This window comes from Notechis scutatus, chromosome 6, assembly GCF_049901735.1.
Source record: "Notechis scutatus isolate UNSWTSFEM ecotype Mainland chromosome 6, rNotScu1.2, whole genome shotgun sequence".
Classification (NCBI taxonomy): domain Eukaryota; kingdom Metazoa; phylum Chordata; class Lepidosauria; order Squamata; family Elapidae; genus Notechis; species Notechis scutatus.
Window position 1 is genome coordinate 67,522,868 of NC_142014.1, and position 20,909 is coordinate 67,543,776.

General features: G+C 37.0%; 1 protein-coding gene across 11 annotated transcripts in view; it reads left to right on the forward strand.

The window, feature by feature from the left end:
- The window catches only part of CACNA1C (calcium voltage-gated channel subunit alpha1 C), a 446,749-nt gene that overhangs the window by 315,659 nt on the left and 110,181 nt on the right, over nucleotides 1–20,909 (forward strand). For all 11 annotated transcript variants that reach the window (XM_087968599.1, XM_087968607.1, XM_087968602.1 and 8 more), the window contains 8 exons: nucleotides 4,494–4,520; nucleotides 8,261–8,421; nucleotides 10,248–10,473; nucleotides 14,995–15,202; nucleotides 16,292–16,412; nucleotides 18,312–18,426; nucleotides 19,736–19,856; nucleotides 19,963–20,032. In XM_087968599.1, the coding sequence (XP_087824725.1) occupies nucleotides 4,494–4,520; nucleotides 8,261–8,421; nucleotides 10,248–10,473; nucleotides 14,995–15,202; nucleotides 16,292–16,412; nucleotides 18,312–18,426; nucleotides 19,736–19,856; nucleotides 19,963–20,032 (1,049 nt within the window). The remainder of the gene's footprint in view (nucleotides 1–4,493; nucleotides 4,521–8,260; nucleotides 8,422–10,247; nucleotides 10,474–14,994; nucleotides 15,203–16,291; nucleotides 16,413–18,311; nucleotides 18,427–19,735; nucleotides 19,857–19,962; nucleotides 20,033–20,909) is intronic.

The following is a 20,909-nucleotide window of genomic DNA, read 5'->3' on the forward strand; positions in this document are numbered from 1 at the left end:
CCCAGTGGGGCAGTGTATGATTTGAATTTCATTTTTCTAATGAGGACCAGTTTAAAATTTTAAAGGGTCTCTAGGGCCTGATAATTTTGATGGATCTGTTTAGAATTCTCTGATCTACCCTCTCCTGCAATGCAACAATACAAAAAGGAATTCTCGCTCCAGCTAAAAGTGACTGCTTCGGAATAGTGAAAATCTTCTTCTACCATTTCAGTGGTATCATTATATCCATTTTAACTTCTGTTTTTAGCTGGAGTAAAACTGAATAATGAACTACATGAAAGAACTCCAAAAATATAATTATTTGTTGAATTGGTAAAGATAAAGCGATGACAATCCAGTTTTAAGGTATTTTTTGGTTAACAGAATGCTATGTACAACTGTCTAGAGGCCCCTGAAAATTTATTTAAGAATTAATCTACTTCTCCTTAAGCCCAAAGTTTCCCCATATTTTTATGGATGCTTACTCAATTCTCTCCATCTTTTCTCTTTGAATACTTCTTTTTCCACTTATAATATCTAACAATTATCATAGTCCTCAGATCTCTGCTTGCTTCATTTTCTGATTTTGCTATATGCACTCGTGGCTCTTGTTTTCTATCATCTCATTTCCCAAAGATAGCCCAGTAGATCCATAACATTCATTTCACACATTGGCAGATCATGGGGAGATCTATTTGAACTTTGATCCATTCACTCTTCCTTTGCTCTCTCACTCTATCCCAATGTAGCAATAGTTTAAGGCTTATTTTTCTCATAAATCTGCATTTTTATACATAAAAGAAATACACTGACATTTCAGAATAGTGTGGTAGAATCTCCAGCTAGAGTGAGGGGAGGAATGAAAAACCTGTGAGCTTGCAGTCTGTGCAGGGAAGAAAGTGACAGAGGCCAGCCAGAATTCTTGAAGTCTTTATCTAACTGTTCCTAAGAGAATATAGTTAGTCAGGTAAGATTCTTGTAAATAGGTAGACAACAATAAAGAAGCAATTCTTGTTTATCTCACATTGTCTTTCTGGTTCCTTGTGCCTGACAATAGGGATTATACTTCTATTCTCCAGGCTTTTTCTGAATTCTCCTATCTATATTCTTGAATGTAGTGATCATATGATAATGTTCCGGTTTCCAGAGTATGATCTTAAGCGACCAACCATTTTCAAGGAGAACCTTAGGAATTGATTTGAAGATGTGAAGCTCACTGATAAGAAGCCAGAAGAACTATGGAATTAAATTCAATAAGATGATAAGAATAAATGTAAAAACACACTGCCAAAGATCAAGAAAAAGATGAAAGCAACCTAGGTAGCATAAGCTCTGATGGAAATAGCCAAAAAGAAAAAGGAATCCAAAGCCAAAGTATATGGAGATTGTAGAAAGAAACATAGTGAAGAATTTCACAGAGCTCAAGAGACAAACAACATCACAACCTCTGTAAAGCCACTGAAACAGACAAGGAAAAGCAAGAAAAGTTTTCCAAAAAATGTCAAAACTCAACAGAAAATTTCATCTTCCATCATCTTTTGATATGCTAAAGAACACAAATGAACAAGTAAAAATTGATTCAAAGAACATCAAAGATGGAATGGGTATACTGAAATTCGGCACAGAAGAGGTACCACACCATGTATTTCAAGACATTTCAAGATGTATTTCAAGACATTCCCTATTTAAAAGTTCTCTAAAAACTATAAGAAGATGAAGTAACTCTGGCTTTCTGGTCATTACCAAGTTGGAAGTGTATAAGGAATTGATAGAATAGCTACAAAAATATGAAAATAATTTATAATGATTCCAACCAAACTATGGCAGCAAATGTGGGGATAATACAATGGCCAGCAGATTGGAAGAATACCAAAGAGAAAGAATTAACAGTAAACAATTGGGCACTATCCTTAATTTCCCATGGTAGCAAAATAATACTTAGAATCATCCAATGCAGACTAGAGCTTTACGTGGAAAGGGAGATGCCAGATGTTCACAAAAGGCCAGATGTTTAATATGGCTTTAGAAAAGGCCAAACAACAAGAAACATTGTTGCAGATGCACATCACATAATTGAGAAAGCTAAAAAGAAGTCAATATCTGTGTCATTAATTATAGAAAAACCTTTGATATTGTTGACCATGTGATGTGGGATGTCCTTAGAAAAATGAGAATACAAGGACATCTAATTATATGCATGTGAGGAAGCCAAACATACTGTATGTTGCAGATTAACACTTAGTAGGTAGCAATAAACATTTTAGAAATTATATTCTGAGGCTGTGGTGAATAACTATAGAGATAAAAAAGATGCATGCAGTGCAAGTGGAAGATGAACTTTGAAGAAGCAGGATAGAAAGAGTATGAATGAATGCCTTTGAACTATGAGGCAGGGGAAGACTCCTGAGAAAATACCATGTATAGCCAAGATACAACAAATGGATCAACAAACAAATCAAGAGTTCTCACTCAAGGTACAAATGACCGGGCTCAAATTAGCATATTTTGGACACATTATGAAAACTCATAGCTCTCTAGACATCTATAGCTTTTGAAAGATGGAAAGAAAGGGAAGAGGACAACCAGCAGCAAGGTAGATGGACTCAACTATATGGATGGATGCAATGGATGTACTTCTGGAAGTCTTGAAGGATCAGATTGGGGACATATCTAGACAAAAACAATGTAATTGCTAAAAATTGACACCAGCTTGATGACATAATCAATCAGTGAATGGTTTATAAAACCCCAATGTTTCACACTGAAACGCAGTAAACAATAATGGGAACTTGCTTATTGTTTGCTTTTTAAACTATAAACAATTTGTTTTTCGTGATATCTGCCATTTTTTAAAAAATGTGATTACTAAAGACCTATTACTTCTTCATCACATTTATGACATCTACTTTTCCTCATGTGAATGTTCCTTGATCAAATAGCATGGCAACATCCCAAATGATCACATTCCATTATCCAGAATTTCAGGTTAAATCATGTTTAACATCTAGCAACGTAGATATTTTTCTTCAGAGTTCTACTACTCCCTTTGGCCCATCCTTGAAATCATTTTTTACAGTTATTTCTGTTTTCTCCAGAACTGATGGATTGCTGTTATTCTCACAATAAGAGTATGTAGGTGTAAAATTACTAGCCCTTGTATGACCAAGTGTATATAAGACCACATGAAAGATATATTCATTTTTAAAAGTTTAGCCTCGGTGATATATTTGTTTTTTTAGGATCCATTTGTTATGAAATAACTAGCATATTTTCTAATCCATAGAGGGACAATAAGCTTGGAATTCAGTTAATTAGTTTCTGGAGCTTGTCAGATTTGCATGAGTGCTTATAGTATTTTTAAAGAAAGTGCAAGCACCCTTAGCTTGATTGCTCATCATATTTGTTCCGTAGCTGTGGCTCACATTGTTGCCCCTTCTGCCTCTTTCTTTGCTACCAGCTGGTATACTAAACCTGATGAAGAAAAGAACTTCATACTATCTATATACTACTAAAAAAACCCTCTCCTGCATGTTTATTTGTAATCTTCAGTTCATCCAAATGGTGCATCAGAGGGGGACTTAAGGCACCACAAATGGGCAAACTTCAAGAATGGATCCAAAATCCAGGAGCTATTATTCCTTGAAATTAAAATTCAACTATTGGAATTTCAAGGAGCTTCAGAATTGTTGTCTTCAAAAACTTGTGACCAGTGCAGTGCCACCACACCACCATGGTCACCCATGGTCAAGTGATTGTGATTTCCAATGTTCCCTGCCAGTTCCCCACAAGCAAAGTTAATGGGAAATCAGCAGGAAGTCAGAAATCACTCTGATTCCCATTGCTTATTTGCTGAAATGATGACCCAATATGGCATGGGCCTTATAGTGTATACCAACAGTCTGAGATGGCTGAATGTAGTTAATATACAGTAGTGACGAAGAGAAAGCATGATGGTGTCACATGTCTATGTCAGTGTTCCAGCAACCCTCCATTCCGTCTAATAACTCCGAGACAGGCTCAATTGTGGCAGCATGGGAGCATTGGATCTCAATATGGCTTCCAAAGCTGACAGTTTAATGATGTAAATGAATATAATTTATGTGATGATGTCATAACACATGTAATATCCAGTGGTGGGATTCAAATTTTTTCCTACCGGTTCTGTGGGTGTGGCTTGGTGGGCATGGCAAGGAAAGGATATTGTAAAATCTCCAGTCAGAGGTGGTATTTGCCGGTTCTTCAAACTACGGTACTCAAAATTTCTACTACCGGTTCTCCAGAACTGGTCAGAATCTGCTGAATACCACCTCTGGTAATATCACTCTTCCCTCCCCAGCAGACACCCTCTCAAATATGATGTATAAACAGAAACTAGTTATACTAAAGTATTTAGGTGTTAGGACAAATAGTAGCAATGCTAGTTTTTAATAGCTTTGTAGCTCATTCTTTTTTAATTATGTTGAAGTTAAGAAATTACAGCATGTATTTATCATAATGATTTGTTTTCCTTTCAGGCACCGGATTTCTAAATCTAAGTTTAGGTAAGCATTTCAATTTTTCAATGTTCTCTCCACTAGTACTGATGCTTATTAATAGGAAATTCTCATAGATCTTCTTGTGAATAGTAATTGCTTATCATAAATATTCTGCTGACTAACATTTGTGATCAGTAAGGTTATTCAATCTTCCCATTTAATCAGCAATTAATTATTCTTTATATTAAATCTAATGAAGACAAAATCTAATAAAGTATTAAATTGTTGATTACCAGACTTTATATGATCTTGTTAACAGTAATGTAATTTAAATATCATGTAAATGTGAGACGGGAAATGGTTATTAGAATATATGAAGAGAAGTCAGGTACACAGCAATAAGAGAGTTGTCAGTAACTGGGATCAGAGTTATTCCAAATGTCTTCTTGAATAGTCAGACGTTAAAAAAACCTCTAATCCTCTGCATAGTCAGGCTGTACAAGTTTTATATGAGTTAAAAAATATGTTATGAACTCTTTTAAAAAGCTTGCCTTAGCAGCAGGAACTTCTTCATTCACAAAACAAAACAAAATTCCTGGAACTTTAGAAAAATCATAGACTAAGAATCTTAAATACAAAATATGTGAAGCCAACATTTTCTCCTTTTTTGTTTAAATTTATTTAATATTTTATTTAATCTATTTTTAGTGGAGAACAAAAATGAGGGTTCTTGAAGAATATTGTTATATTTTCTTTAGTTATCTATGTAATAATTACTTAGCATTTTTAAAACACTTCGATTTGTCACATTTTGACACATTTGAACATGACAAATCTTTTATTTGTTCTTATAACTATTATTATTACCCCACGAGGGGCAGTACCAGCCAACTTTGGCTGATCTCAAAAAGCTAAGCCAGTGGCAACCTTTAAGATTTGTGGACTTCAAGTCCCAGAGTTCTCCAGCCAACATGGCTGGTTGAAAAATTCTAGGAGTTGAATGAAGCCCATATAACTTAAAATTGCCATGGCTGAGGAAAACTGAGCTAATAATATCAGACCTGGGAAATACTTGGATAAGAAACCACCAGAATTTCCAGAGCTTTGGGCAAGAAAATTCAAATTTGGGGAAGGGTGGGGGGTAAAAATAGACATGAAAGAAATACACCTTGAGGAGCCAACCACAATCCCTGGATTACTTTTCTTACAGGGAGCACAGCTGCTGGATGTATTTCAACACAAAGTATAGGGCTGTGGCCATCTGTGGTCTTTTAAGAATGCCTTTGAGAACAAAGGCATCCATATAAATAAAGATGATAGCTACAAACTAGCATTTTACTTTTTAGATAGATAGATAGATAGATATTTCTTATGTATTATACAACTTTAAAAGCACAACTATAATGACGTGGGAAAATACCCGAACAAAGCTGAATACCATATGTATGTATGTATGTATGTATGTATGTATGTATGTATGTATGTATGTATGTATGGTATTCAGCTTAAGAATATATAGATATAGATATATAAATAGACAGGTGAGAAACCTGGCAGACAGCAATTTAGGAACCATATGCTGTTGTAAGATATTATTTGAGAAATGCAGAAGACTGTCTGATAAGATATTGCTGGAAAATTCACATACTGTATTATTTTACTGACAGTTCATCTAGAATGTTTTCATTGGGAGCCACCCACGGTTGTTTAAAAGATGGTCGACTATATAAATGTTTTAAATAAATAAATAAATTGCTCATTATTCTTATCACTGGGCAGAGACAGGGATAGAAGGGGCAAAGATGAGCTGCATCCCTTAAATATGCATCATATAACAAGACTAGACTCGGCACCAGTTGCTTGGAAACTGGTTGCTAAGCAAGCTAAATTCTAAAAAATAGATGATGTATAATTAGCTCTCTTTTTTTTTTTGAGGGGGGTGTTAGTAATTACTGTCTGAAGTCTTTGTGACTCTTATGTGGGGCACATGTGTTCCAGAAAAGCAAACTGTAACATCACATTGTGTTCATAGTCCATCTCAGCAATGAGTATTGTTATTCTGGGTACAAGAGAGAAGATACTTGTAACCTTGCTATAGAATTCTTCAAAACAATTTTGATCCAGAGAATTCAATTCTTTGGTTATTGTTGTTGAGATATAAGCAGTGGTGGTATTCAAATAAAGTTGCCACCTATTCGGTGGGCGTGGCTTGGTGGCCACGCTTTGCGCGCTTGCACACTTTGCGTGCACGCGCACGCCAAACACGTACTTTGCGCAGGCGCAGAGGCGTTCTAACTTGCCTCCTGCAAGCCTGCACGATGCTAGTCGCTGCAGCAGCTGCCGCGCGGCACTATTCTGCGCCGCGCAAAGCAGCTGCGCTTTGAATTCTGGCAATAAAAGTGAGTATGGGAGCCCAGGCAGGCGGGTGGGCCAAACACAGAGCAGCGAAGAGAACCAGTTCAGTCTCCACTGCTCATAGCTGCTACCAGCTCTCCAGAACCAGGCAGAACCGGTCAAATACCACTACTGGATATAAGCTACTATAGACCTTGACCATGAAATCCAATAGGGCTATAATTATATTCAGCAGAAACAGGAAAGGGTCAACTCCTGTAATCAAAGATAAAGCCTGTGGTTATTAATAATTGGGAAATTACTATTTCATGGTGGGAAAGCCTAAGGAGAATTCAACAAGTGGAATGTAACCTAATAACTTTATGCTCATTTTAAGCATAAGAACTCATTTTTACACAAACTGAACTAGTGAATTCTAACTAACCACAGAGGTGGAAGCTGTATTTTTGAATCAGTAGCCTTGTATCTCTTGTGGTATATGAGAAGAAATGAAAATCAGGAATCAGCTTCTTCTTCCCACTTCTAATAACAGTTTTTGTTGGAGCATCTCTGTATAAATTTCAGCAGCAAAGTGGTACAAAGTAGAGCATATGCATCTTGTAGGACATTTTCATGCACGTTTCCCACTAGCTGCTCCCAAGTGAATCCATCCTGTCTTATTTCAAGAGGCAAATACACAAGAATGAAAGTTCTGAAAGCTTTATTGAAACATTAAACTTATGGTCCATTGTAAGCTGCTGAAAGAGAAAAGTTCTATGCAATAAAGCAATAGAAAGGGATTTAATGGTAGAAAAAAATAATCTTCACCACAATTTCTCAGATAGTATCTTATATATCCAAACTGTCCAATCATCACTTAAGGAAATGATCAACTTGAATTTTATTTATCTATTTATGCTAATGTATGCTTATTTATGCTAAGATGCCAAGGCCTCAGTGGTTAAAAACAGCAAATTTATGCTTAGTAATTTATATTAGGCTAGAAACCCACTTTCTAAAAAATTTTATTCAATAAATTAATAATTTCCCACACAATATGAATATGAGAGGAACAGTATATAAATTAATGAGAGGGTCAGTATATAAATTTAATAAATAAGTAGGATATATATATATATATATATATATATATATATATATATATATATATATATATATATATATATATATATATATATATATATATATATATATAGTACATTCCAATGAATGATAATATTGTGTAGGACAATTTTATTCTTCAGGAATATTGAAGTTAAAGTAAAATTGCAAGAAAGAAAAAGGTGAGGATTGTTTGGAGATAATATTACAAATGTGTTTTTATTTGCCTCTTCTTATAAACTCATTTATCACAGACATTCTTGAGAAAAAGTAGTCCTTGAGGTCATGAGGCAGATCAGAATGTCCTGCAATCATGGTCAGATTTTCTCTTTTGTTTCCTTTTTCCCAAGCCGCTACTGGCGTAGATGGAATCGATTCTGTAGACGAAAATGTCGAGCTGCTGTCAAATCCAATGTGTTTTATTGGCTTGTGATCTTCCTGGTGTTTCTCAACACACTTGCCATTGCCTCTGAGCATTACAACCAACCAGACTGGCTCACTGAAGTCCAAGGTAAGAAGAGGCATTGTGCAAACATAAACTGAATGCAATAAGTCTACATGACGTAAAACCATTTGATTGCTTAAGCCCCAGAAAGAATTAATTACGAAATGTCAAAACTAATTATCAGTGCATAAAATATATGTCTGCATTTTGTACCATTCTAATCTTCAATTAAATGAACTTATTTATATCCTCTCAAAATATTTGGTATTTTATTGTTTTTCGCAATTATTTATTAGGCATCAAGAATAATAATTAGGCATAAGACAATAAAAAAGAAATATTTTCAATCCCATATTCCACGTTCTTTTGTGCATACAATTGCTTCTTTAAGGAATGCTACTTCATGATTTATTTGCATGACAGTATAGAGTTATGTATAAGGCTAAGACACCATAATAATGAAAAGTCTTCTGGCAGTTAAATGCAATAAGATCAGCTGATTAATAGATGAGAATGAAAAAATCTTGTGGAACTTTCAAAACTTAATATGCTTGTTAGGATCTGGGGTGCCCACATTGCAGCCCTGGTCAAAAGGACCCAGCAGAGATACTATCTGAGACTTCTCAGAAAACAACAACTGAATGAAAAACTGCTGGTAACCTTCTACCGCTGCACCACAGAGAGCATTTTAACATACTGCACCTCTGTATGGCTTGCCAATTGCACAGTGGCAGATAGGAAAGCACTCCAGAGGGTTAACATCATTGCCCAGAAGATCATTGGTTGCCTTCTCCCCTCTTTGGAAGAGCTTTATAACTCCCGCTGCCTTAAGAAAGTTCAAAACATTCTCAAAGATGCATCTCATCCTGGGAACCCTTTTTTTGAATTATTACCATCTGGCAGACGGTACAAATAATAAAAACAAGGACAAATAGGCTGAAAAACAGCTTCTATCCCAGGGCAGTAGCTCTTTTGAATTCTGCTGTATAGTGCAGTGTTGGTGTGGTGTCGGGGGTTTCCGGTTCAATGCGTGAAGGGTGAAGGATGTGTGTTTGTGTTTATTTTCATGGTCATGGTCATGATGTGCACTGAAGATGGTGTTTGATTTCGTTGTACGAGGTGCAATGACAATAAAGTAAAGTAAAGTAAAGGACTTCTAAATTCCAGAACAGAGATGGCCAAATATTTGAACCCAGGAAATTGTCTTCCATGCCATCATCATGATTTCTCTTCCCACCAGCTAAACTAGGAGGAACATATTATTTTCAGTCGCAACTAGATTTGCCCTCATATTTGAAATTCCTCCTTCATTAAAGAATTGCATAAAATGTAAAAGCACAAATAGAACTTCCTCTAGATTGCTGGAGAACGCATTTCAAATCAGAAAATCTAATTCAGCATTTAACATTTAAAGCCGTGATGGTATTCTACGAGTTCGGTCTGATTCTGCCAAGCCAGTATCGCCAATGAGCAGCGGAGACCAAACCCGTTCTCTCCAATGCTCTGCTGGTTCTCTCCGGGCTCCCATACTAACCTTTAGGTCCTGCTTTTTGAAGCGCAGCCGCTTTGTGCGGCAAGCAGATTGCCGTGCGGCAGCTGCTGAAGCAACAGGTAGAGTGCAGGCTTGCAGGAGTTGAGTCAGAAAGCCTCTGCGCCTGCGCAAAGGGCACATTTGGCACGCGCATACACAAAGTGTGTGCACGCACACAAAGCATGCCCACCAAGCCATGTAACAGGATTATTATTTACCACCGAACCGGTGGTAAAAATATTTGAAATGCACCACTGATTTAAACTAACATTTCATACGTTTGTTCTTAGGATCTTTTGATTGAACTAGTCTTTCAGTGCCATTATAATGATCATTATTTGTCTATTTATTTTTTTATGAGACACTGCGAATAAGGTATTGCTGGCTTTGTTCACGGCTGAGATGCTGCTGAAGATGTACAGCCTGGGTCTTCAGGCTTACTTTGTGTCCCTCTTCAACCGCTTTGATTGCTTCATCGTGTGTGGTGGAATTCTGGAAACCATCTTAGTGGAAACAAAAATCATGTCCCCACTTGGCATATCCGTGCTGAGATGTGTACGACTTCTGAGAATCTTTAAAATCACAAGGTATACGGGTTGTTTTTTTTATGGTTATGTGGGATTGACGGGGGAGAAGGAAAGGTCACCATTTTCTACTTGGAAATGTTATTCCAAACAAATAAGGCAAATAACTCCTTTGTATAAATCATTCTTTCCTTGAAGGTCATTTCTTGCTTTACGACTACAACAATTTTTAAATTATTTATGTCCTTTTGTTACTTATTTTTTTCACTGTGTTGTAAGGTGCTGTGTAAACAAGATAGGGCAGGACAATGGGCAAGAAATACATGGGTTTAAAATGATGCCACAATCAAGTATAAATGTGGCGTAAAACCGTTAAGAACTTCATAAAATGAAGACTGTTTGAAAAGTAAAATAAATAGACATGACAAATCAAGAATAGAGTAACTTGACGATGAGATGGGCAGCATATAAATTTAATAAATAATAATAATAATAATAATAATAAATAATAATAATAATCACTCCGTGAGGTAAAGATTTACCCCAGTCTGATCAAGCTTTCAAAAATCCTTTAAAATGATGTTTTTTCCAGCAGCTTTGGGGATCCTCTAGAAACAGGGAACTTATAAGTTAATTACAGGATGTTAATCCATTCTCCCATGACCTTATTTGTATTTATTTGTAATCGTTCTATTATTATTTAGACTTGGTTTTACTTGTTTATTTTATTGTACACTGCTCAGAGTCATGTTTGTGAGATGGGTTGCTATATAAATTTTGTTAATAATAATAATAATAATAATAATATTAATTAATTAATTAATAATAATAATAATAATAATAATAATAATAATAATAATAATAATAATAATAATAATAATAATAATAATAATAGAGTCCTGTTTGGAAGGACATTTGGCAAGACTTGAAAGGCTTCAGTTGATCAGGGCCCATGCACAAGGCCTTCTGAAGCGTACAGATGGTCCTTGTTTAACAACTGCTGTGCTTAATTCCTGTTTGAAACTACTATGACACAGAAAAGGTAATTTTATGACCAGTCCTCAATTATTTATTTATTTGATTTGTCAATCGCTTACAAGATAATAGGTATAAGAATAAACATGAGTATGAACACAGGAAATAAGTATGAATAAATGGGGACAATAGGACAGGGACGGGAGGCACGATGGTGCACTTTTGCACACCCCTTACAGACCTCTTAGGAATGGGGTGAGGTCAGTAGTGGATAGTTTAAGGTTAAATGAGTGGGGGTTAGAGGATGTAACAACAGAATTAGGTAGTTCATTCCAGGCATTGACCACTCTGTTGCTGAAGTCGTATTTTCTGCAATCAAGTTTGGAGCGGTTTACATTGAGTTTGTATCTGTTATGTGCTCTTGGATTGTTGCAGTTGAAGCTGAAGTAGTCATTGACCTTTATTTTTAAACGACTTTAGAAGAAAGTATTAGATATAATACCTATAGTAATTTGAACTCTTGGAGGTAATAAGGGGATTAATCAAATATTTAGAAAATTTTAAATTTATCAGATTTTATACTATTGACTTTGCAAAAAAAAAAATCATGTTGCTTGGAACTTGGAACTTACTGTCCCCAGTTATTTGGGTATGTCCCACAAGGTTCAACAGAATGGGCACACTCCAGGTCTCCTCTTTTTAAAGGCATGGCCTTGAAAAATAGGGAGAAGTTCCACTACCAAGTCAACAATCAGAGGGTCTTGAGTTTGGGCCAAGAAAATAATTTAGACAATCTGCTCCCTACTTCACACAAAAATAAAAGGAAGGAGGTAGAAGTACAGTCATACTTCCACGGTTCTGTTACTATAGTTATTTTGGACCTACATGACACTGGTTTCTTAGTCTACATTACCATGATGGGCTGACATAGGACCAGAATTGCCTCAAACAAACGAACTACCTAAATAGTCACTCAGTGATCTTGTTAGGCTGTAGATGGTCTCAATTGCCCCATAGAATTCCTGAATTGAGATCATACATCGAAAAACAAAAGCAAAAAAGACCACAAGATAACTTGTCCTCTATCTCCTCTTTCTCCTTCTTTGCAAATGTGTATTCTTTCTCCTCCACATCTGGAGGCCTTTATTTTTATTTTATTTATTTATTTGTCCAATTTATATAGCCACCCATCTCGCCAAACAAACTATTCTGGGTGGCATAATTGAAATGAAGGCTATTATTCCTGGTTATTTATTAACTGTGTGTATATTGCAGCCATATAACACTGGGTCTCTAGTGGCACACAAAACAACTACATTAAAACAGAAAATAAAACCATGATTCTAATAGAACTAAAACCCAGTAAATCACAGGCTGCAAAAATAGAAAACCCATTGGGAATTACATGATCACAAATGGTTTTAGAGTATGCAGACTTAGTTATCATAAAGTAATGTTCTGCATTTCTTCTTTATCATCATAATTGGTAAAATGGCTGATTGCAAAAGGCAGATACATAATTTCAACATAAGAGCTTTTGGCTTACTGAAAGCAAATAATACAATAACAGGGAAAGGGGCAGAACCCTCTTAATATTAGAGGTTTTATAAAGGGCTGAGTTATAATAACCCAAGTCTTTTTATTTGGGTTTGATCAAATATGGAATTAGTTTTTCTTTTCATTATAATTCCCCCTCTGACTACTGGGAATTATTTGTGTGGGAAAATCTGGTTTCTAGCATTAGCAATGTTATGTACAGTTATGTTTTCAGTCACTGTTTTGCATTATAGTGTTAGCAGCACAGAGGGTGTATATGGGGGCTTACCATAATTTTTATGTTCCTCTTTACCTCATTATGTTTTCTTTGTGAAAGTGTATACTTCGGTAATCTCTCAAAGCAAAATCTGTAGTAAGGCCTCCTTCATCTGTGAGCTGATCACTGAAGACTGACCTGGTATATATCACTAAGATTTGATTGGGCCTAGAGGGGAGTGTTCCACTCTTGGAGATGAGCCCACCTGGGTTTTAGGTGTGGCATAAATCAAGAACCCAGGTTGGATGAGGTGTGGCTATGTCATCCAAGTTTCTCTGTTGGCATCCAGACCACTGGTCCACAGACAGATAAGATAACCTATTAGTTTCAGCTCTAAAAGTCAGTTGGGGCTGTTGGAATTATATCAGCTTCCCTATTGCATGTCAACCTTCCTTCTTGATTTCCTTGATTGTCTGGCCAGATTAGCAATGAAGTTCCCAATTCTATTATGTTGAGAGACATTTTAGGGAAGGTGACTGAGAAAATAGTTGCTCAGCAACTCCAAAGAACTCTGGGTGAGGCTAATTGACAGGACCACTTCCAATCATGTTTCAGGCTTTGACATAGTATTGAAACAGCATTTTCGCATTAGTGGATGACATTTGACAGGAGTGGGATGGGGTAATGTATCCATGCTTGCTCCCCTAGATTTTTCACTAGCTTTTGTAAAGGAAAGAGTAATAATGTTGAGGAAAAGGAAGAAAAGCTGCAACCAGGGCAAGAGTCTAATAAAAAAAAACCTGAATCTAGGCCAGAACTATAATCTGAGTAAGCCTCTCAGACAAGACCCTACCAAATTGTCATGAAGATAAGGGAAGAAGCACATTCAGGCTTCAGATTCTGTTACTATAAGTCACTTAACCGTGATATGTGTGGCATATGAATTAGATAAATAAATAATCTTATAATAAAAGTACTATTAGAATGCATTACTTTGGTTTCCTAATTGACCTGCTTTGAAGGTCTGACAGCTGTCAACACTATTGATCATGAAATCCTTCTGGATTCAATCAAAGGTTAGGAATGGGCAGCTCTATTTTACATTGGTTCTATTCTTTCCTTTAGGAATAGTTCCAGGCAGAGTTGATGGGTGGAGGAGAAGTCTTATCCATGGCCCTTTGCTTTATGGAGTGATAGGGGGTTTAACACTCTCCCCACTCTGATTTAATATATATGTGAAGCTGCAGGGTGAGGTCATTAAACACCCTGGATTATCCAAGTGACATGAGATTCTGTCTTGATGACTGGCATTTGTGGAGGCATAATAGTTTGGGATCTAGGTCTATAGATTCTCTATCACTTGTTCTGGATGAGATTACCTCATCTTCCAGAGCTCTGCAGTTGCTGGAGACTGTTATCTTGTAGTCTGACAAGGAGAAGCTATCTGAAGCACTTGTGTGCCATCTCAAGTCCTCTCCTTATCCAAAGAGGGATTTTCAAAGAGACAGTCTATTCTCTGGTTCTGCATTCTGCCGCAGTCTTCAATTCCACTTTTTATAGAAATGTTCTCAGTCTGCTATTTCTTCCTTGGAAATTCTTACAAATTATTGCAAATTGACATATGCCCTAAGTGTTCAAGGTGCAGAAATTGGGGAGAACTTTTGTGTTTTATTTCTGTGATTGTGAAATTCTAGCTTACTACTGTATATCTCATTTTCTTAGAGGACTATCTGAATTATTCATTTCTTAGTTCATTCTTTGGAAAAGACATGTGCGTGGGTGTCGGGCAGCTTTCCCCAAAGAAAATACCTAACACAGACAAGAAACACCTGCTTTTCTTTTATTTGACTCCCCAGGTACTGGAATTCCTTGAGTAATTTGGTGGCTTCCTTGCTCAACTCAGTGCGCTCCATTGCCTCCCTGCTGCTGCTCCTCTTCCTCTTCATCATCATCTTCTCCCTCCTAGGGATGCAGCTCTTTGGGGGCAAGTTTAACTTTGATGAGATGCAGACCAGGAGAAGCACCTTTGACAACTTTCCACAGTCATTGCTCACTGTGTTTCAGGTATAGTTTTCTTTCGGTCTATTTTTTTTTTAAAAAAAATATTTTTTTATTTTTTTATTTTGATTTGTCAATCACTTACAAGATAATAGGTATAAGTATATACATAGTTATGAATACATGAAATGGGTACATATAAGAAAAATAAAAGAAACAGCAGGACAAGGACAGTAGGCACGTTGGTGCGCTTACGCACGCCCCCCTACAGACCTCTTAGGAAAGGGGTGAGGTCAATAGTAGACAGTCTAAGTATAATGCACTCTTACATTGTAATGTAACAGGATTATTATGTTTATACCAATCTATATGGAACTAAACACTTTCAAAAATAAATTCATTAATCACTAGGATATTTTTTTAAAAAAATGTTGCAGCGTTTCCCAAAGCAGGCCAAAACAGAGCAAGATGGGCTGAATAGGAATCTTAATAGGAAATATTGAATGTATAAGTACAAGATTAGGGAGATCTGTGCTGGCAGCAGTTATGTATAAGAAAGATCTAGAGGTTACAGTAGATCAGAACAAACACATGGTATGAGACAGCAGCACAACAAAAAAACAGAAAATCAATGCTTTGGAGACTGAAATAACAGATGCATTGTACCTAGATCATGGGAGGTATTAGTCCCATTGCACTCTTCACTGACTAAAATTAAAGGAAAGGAGAGCCATGCTGAATATCAGACATAATTTCCTAACTGTGAGAGATGCTAAACTGTCTAGTATTGTGCCAGATCTCCCTTGTTTGAGATTTTCCAGTGGAAGTTGGATGACTATAATCTGTAGTTCAGTTTATGGGTGAAGCAAAGGAGTGAACTGGATAGTCTATGAAGTCCTTCAGGTGTATATAGACTAAGATTCTACTCTGCAGCCTGAGTGGTGGATATGTAACCCTACCCATATGCAGAACATATTTCCATTTGTATCTTGAAATTTGAATGGAAATGTGAGTCAGTACTCTGGAGTTTACTGATCAGGTAGGCTTCTTCAAAATAGAACAGGGTGGTATTATTTCTTGTAACAGGCTTTTTTGCAGGTGTTCCGCATGCTGTCTAACTATGTACCCCGCTATTGGTGGGAATGTGTCATTTAGATCCTGACTGGGGAGGACTGGAATTCGGTGATGTATGATGGAATCATGGCTTATGGCGGCCCCTCTTTTCCAGGAATGTTGGTCTGTATTTACTTCATCATCCTCTTCATCTGTGGAAACTGTATCCTTGAGTGTTTCTCTGTTGCAATAGTATGAATATAGTTTGAATTAACGATAGAGCAGCATCAGCAATTGATATGGTTAAGCACCACCTGGGACACATATATGATAAAATGGTCTGTACTTACTGCATCCTACTGCTCTTCTTCCTTTCTGCCATCTCCTGCTAGCTCAACCTTCTGGATCATGGAATTAAAAACAGCAATGTTAAGCAAGGAGAAAGAAAAAGGGCCACTTTCTGTTGGATTTCAACATGAATCCATCTCAGAACAGAAAGGGTTGGTTTCCTGGTTTGTTCTTCTTCAAGTGGGAAAATGGATAGAAAGTCAAAAGGAGACCAAAAGTTCCTTGGGTAACTTTCAGACCTGCAGGTTTGTTCCTAGCAAAACTGCTTCTACCATGAACAGTTGTCTATCCCTTCATCAAAGAAAGGTTTTTATGTTTTTAATAAGGGAAAGGCAGACAATTCTGCCTTAGAGGATCCAATGAAACACGGGTAATTCTAAACAGGAACTGGCCGTATCTTAATTCTGCTCACAGTATTATGTAAGGACCACATTTTGACTACATTTTTATATAATGAATTTATTATTTTCAAAAGGCTCTATTCATAATCACTGTGGACTATTGTAAAGTCCTATTGTATTCCTCAACGTTTTTTCAACATCTTTAAGAGCCTGTATGATAACTCTAGCTGCTATGTTTGAATGGAATCTGACAACACAGACAGGTATATACTATCACCAGTCTTGTTTCTCCTCTCCATGGACTTTGTTATGCATAGAGCAATGGATAACCCTAGCTTTGACACCTCATTTAACAGTTTTAGATTTTCCAGATGACATCCCATTGCTTGGTGAAAAAAGGGGTGCTTGCAAGAAATGACCATCAGTTTAGATAATGAAGCCAACAAGATTATGTATAAATTTTAAGAAGACCAAGTTTATGCAAGTCGGAAGTGCTCAGGGTAATGTGCCTATAACAGTCCATGGACAGGTTATAGAATAAGTCCAACAATTTATTTATCTTGATAGCATTATGTCTATTGATGGAGTAAGGACGTTAACTATCAAATTGGAATGGCAGCAGCCATGTTTCAAGGTATGCGTCCAATTTGGTTTACGGCAGCCACAAAGATAAAAGAGTGTTGTCATATCAACTGCAATATATGCTTGTGAAACATGGAAGTCAATTAAAGTTAACGCTGCTTGAAAAGAATGCTCCACATCTCACATTGTGACCACATCACTTATGAGAAGGTACTAAAAATATCAGATTTAGAACACCTATTGAGAACTGTCAATGAACATCAAATGTGGTTTGTTGGCCATATATTACTGGCATCCCAAAATTGCATTATATTGGCTACCTCCTGGAGGGAAGAGGAAACAAGGCCAGACTTGGAAAACTTGGCACCAGACACTAAAGAAAGATCTTAAGATTATTAATATCTTTTGGGACAAAACCGAAGATGCTACAAATGATCAAAAATGATGGAAATCACATACTACCCAATATGTTCTGCACAGGACCTAATGTATGTATGTAATACTGTAGACAAGGTATATTCCAAGTTCTGACCATCTGAAGTTAGCTAAATGCCATCTCTTTTTTCAGTTGTGTAATCATCATGTGTGGTAATTTGGATCTAAGGATGTTAACTTAAACATTTACTTTTGATGAACATTTTTTATGTGGCCTCACCAATGCATTGGGAAACCTTGCTGTGTCTGTTATTCTTGGTGAAATATATGAAATAGTTTACCCTTAAAACTATTAATATTAATTTGAAGGTTTATCTTCATGATGCATATCACATGGGGTTCATTGTAAATACCATTTCACAGGATTGTGCTTCATAGAGATTCGCCGATATTTTCTTTAAAGAATATACAAATAGATATCCTGCTGAATGTCTTCTTGGCCATTGCTGTTGACAATCTTGCTGATGCCGAAAGCTTGACATCTGCTCAAAAGGAGGAGGAGGAGGAAAAAGAAAGGAAAAAACTAGCAAGGTAAACTTTTGTCTATTTTGGCATTTAAAAAGTTGGCATTTTTTTCCTAGGGAGTAAAAACATGTCCAGAGCAAGAGCTTCTTATGCCTTGTTAAGTACAATATTTTTAGCTAAGTTTTTTTGCACTTGTGTCAGAAGCACCAAGGAACTTCCTGGCTGAAAGGATGAGCCATCACCGTTGAAAGGATTAGTGACATCACCGTTACCTGGGGGATGCCTAGTTGGGAGATCCTTTCATGTCCCCAGCAGGAGCTGGAGTGAAGGATGAGAGTGTATTCAGTTTATTCCAGAAACCAGCAATACAAATTGCAAAGTGCCTGCTGAAGCACCTCATCTTTCAATGTCATTACATGGGAGCTCTTTCGGCTTGATAAATAAAGATTAGAAAAGGTGACATATCTACATATCCTGGTTGAAACTTTAAGTCACTTTTGCACAGCTTGAAGCATTAGCTTGAAACCTAAAATAATTTATTTTTTTTAATAGAGGAAAAAGTGATTTTCACTGCAGGCTGAAGATCCTCTACAAATAATTTGGGAAAGAAGTAGCTTCCATACAAAGTACAACTGTTCGGACAAGTGATGGCAAACTATGACATGTATGTCAAAGTGACATGCCACAATGTTTTGGATGAAATGCTAGTGCTTACCCATGCAAGAGACCTATTCTCCAAAGCACACTCGTTCTTGGGTGATTTTTTAGAGGCTGTGGAGGCTGTGTGAGAATGGGGTGTGTGCTCTTGCATGGCCTTACTCCTAAACAGTACGTGGCAGATCATGGGGAGTGCTGGGCCACAAGTGAAATTGCGCCATTCTCTAATACAGAGTGGCAGTGGTGGCACTAAGACTGAGGTCCAGGCCCAGGCCTCAACTTCAGGCCCTGCTTTGGCGCTGCTGCTGAGTGTTCAATATGGCCTAGATTTTGGGGGAGGGGAGGGAAAGAATTGTCCATCTTTTCTTTGGGGTGAGTGAGTGAGTGAGTGACATACCAGCAGAAACAAGTCAGACATTTTCCAAATTGTGGACATTTCGGTTCACAGTGGTTCAACCCATCATTGAATTAGGTCCACTGTGGTTGGAAAGTGAATGACGACTTTCCTTCTATTAACTTGCTAGATTATTTCAGGATGCAAAGTTTTTTGAAAGTCTGGTAGGCACATGATTATTAGCATTACTTGTTTCTGAGAGGAGCAAATGTTTATGAAGGTAAGGAAATATTATTAGGCTTGTATATTGGACTATCCGCTACTCAAGGAAGTCAATATTGGCAACTCATTAGATGATTTTGTGTGTGTCTGCTAAATTGATAGGACTGCCAGTCCTGAGAAGAAACAGGAGCCCGAGAAGCCAGCTATGGAGGGAGAGACTAAGGAGGAAAAAATTGAGCTGAAATCAATTACAGCTGATGGAGAATCTCCACTTTCTGATAAGGTTTGCTGCTTTCCACTATCCACCTTGCTTTGAGATGACTGTTGACTGTTTTTATGAATTAATTAGTATGCACAACTAAACAATGGCTGTTTTCTCTTTTGGCCAGAGTAACACAGATGAATATCAGCCAAATGAAAATGAAGAGAAAAATCCCTATCCTACTGCAGAGACACCAGGTAATTTATTGTCTTGCCCATTTTCTGGAATGACCAGATGTATCCTCAGGGAAGGATAAATTAACACAAGATGGCAACCAAAACCATGTGACTAAATTTCAGTCATTTTTTTTCAATGCATTACCAGGCAGATAGAACAGTACTATTCCTACTTAGTAGTGGACTTGGAACACTTTTATACAAGGTCTTCACACTGATTCAGAAATAGCCAAGTCAAACACAGATGAGGGTATAAAAGATTGTTTCCCAGCTGTGGTACATTCTTCTCATTTGCAGTGCTAAAGCTCTACATAGTTTATAGTCATTTTCCTGTTGGTGGGAATTTGCCCCATCCTAGTCCTGAGGCTCAAGTCATTCTCCTCTCACCACATAAATATTTCTCTACCTTGGGAACTTTAATGCCAGGGTGGTGCAATGGTTAGAATGCAGTACTGCAGGCTATTTCTGCTGTCTGCTGTCTGCCTGTAATTTGACAGATGGAATCTCACCAGGTTCAAGGTTGACTCATCCTTCTATCCTTCCGATGTTGGTAAAATGAGGACCCAGATTGTTGGGGGCAGTAGGCTGACTCTGTAAACCACTTAGAGAGGGCTGTAAAAGCATTGTGAAGAGGTATATAAGTCTAAGTGCTATTTAAAGTGTGTGGACTTCCAGAATTCTCAAGAATTCTCAGAATTCACCTACAGTATTTGGAATTAATTGTAGATATATTTTTCAACTCCCTAAATATTTGAAGGTTTATATTTCAAGAAATTTAGACAAATAAATAATGTAATGGTAAAGCAAGGCACTGACTGAGCTGTTGGTCCTTCAACCTTCCACTCAGCTGCAAGAAACAAATTATTGGTTCAGGTTTGCAACAATGGAAATGATCCCA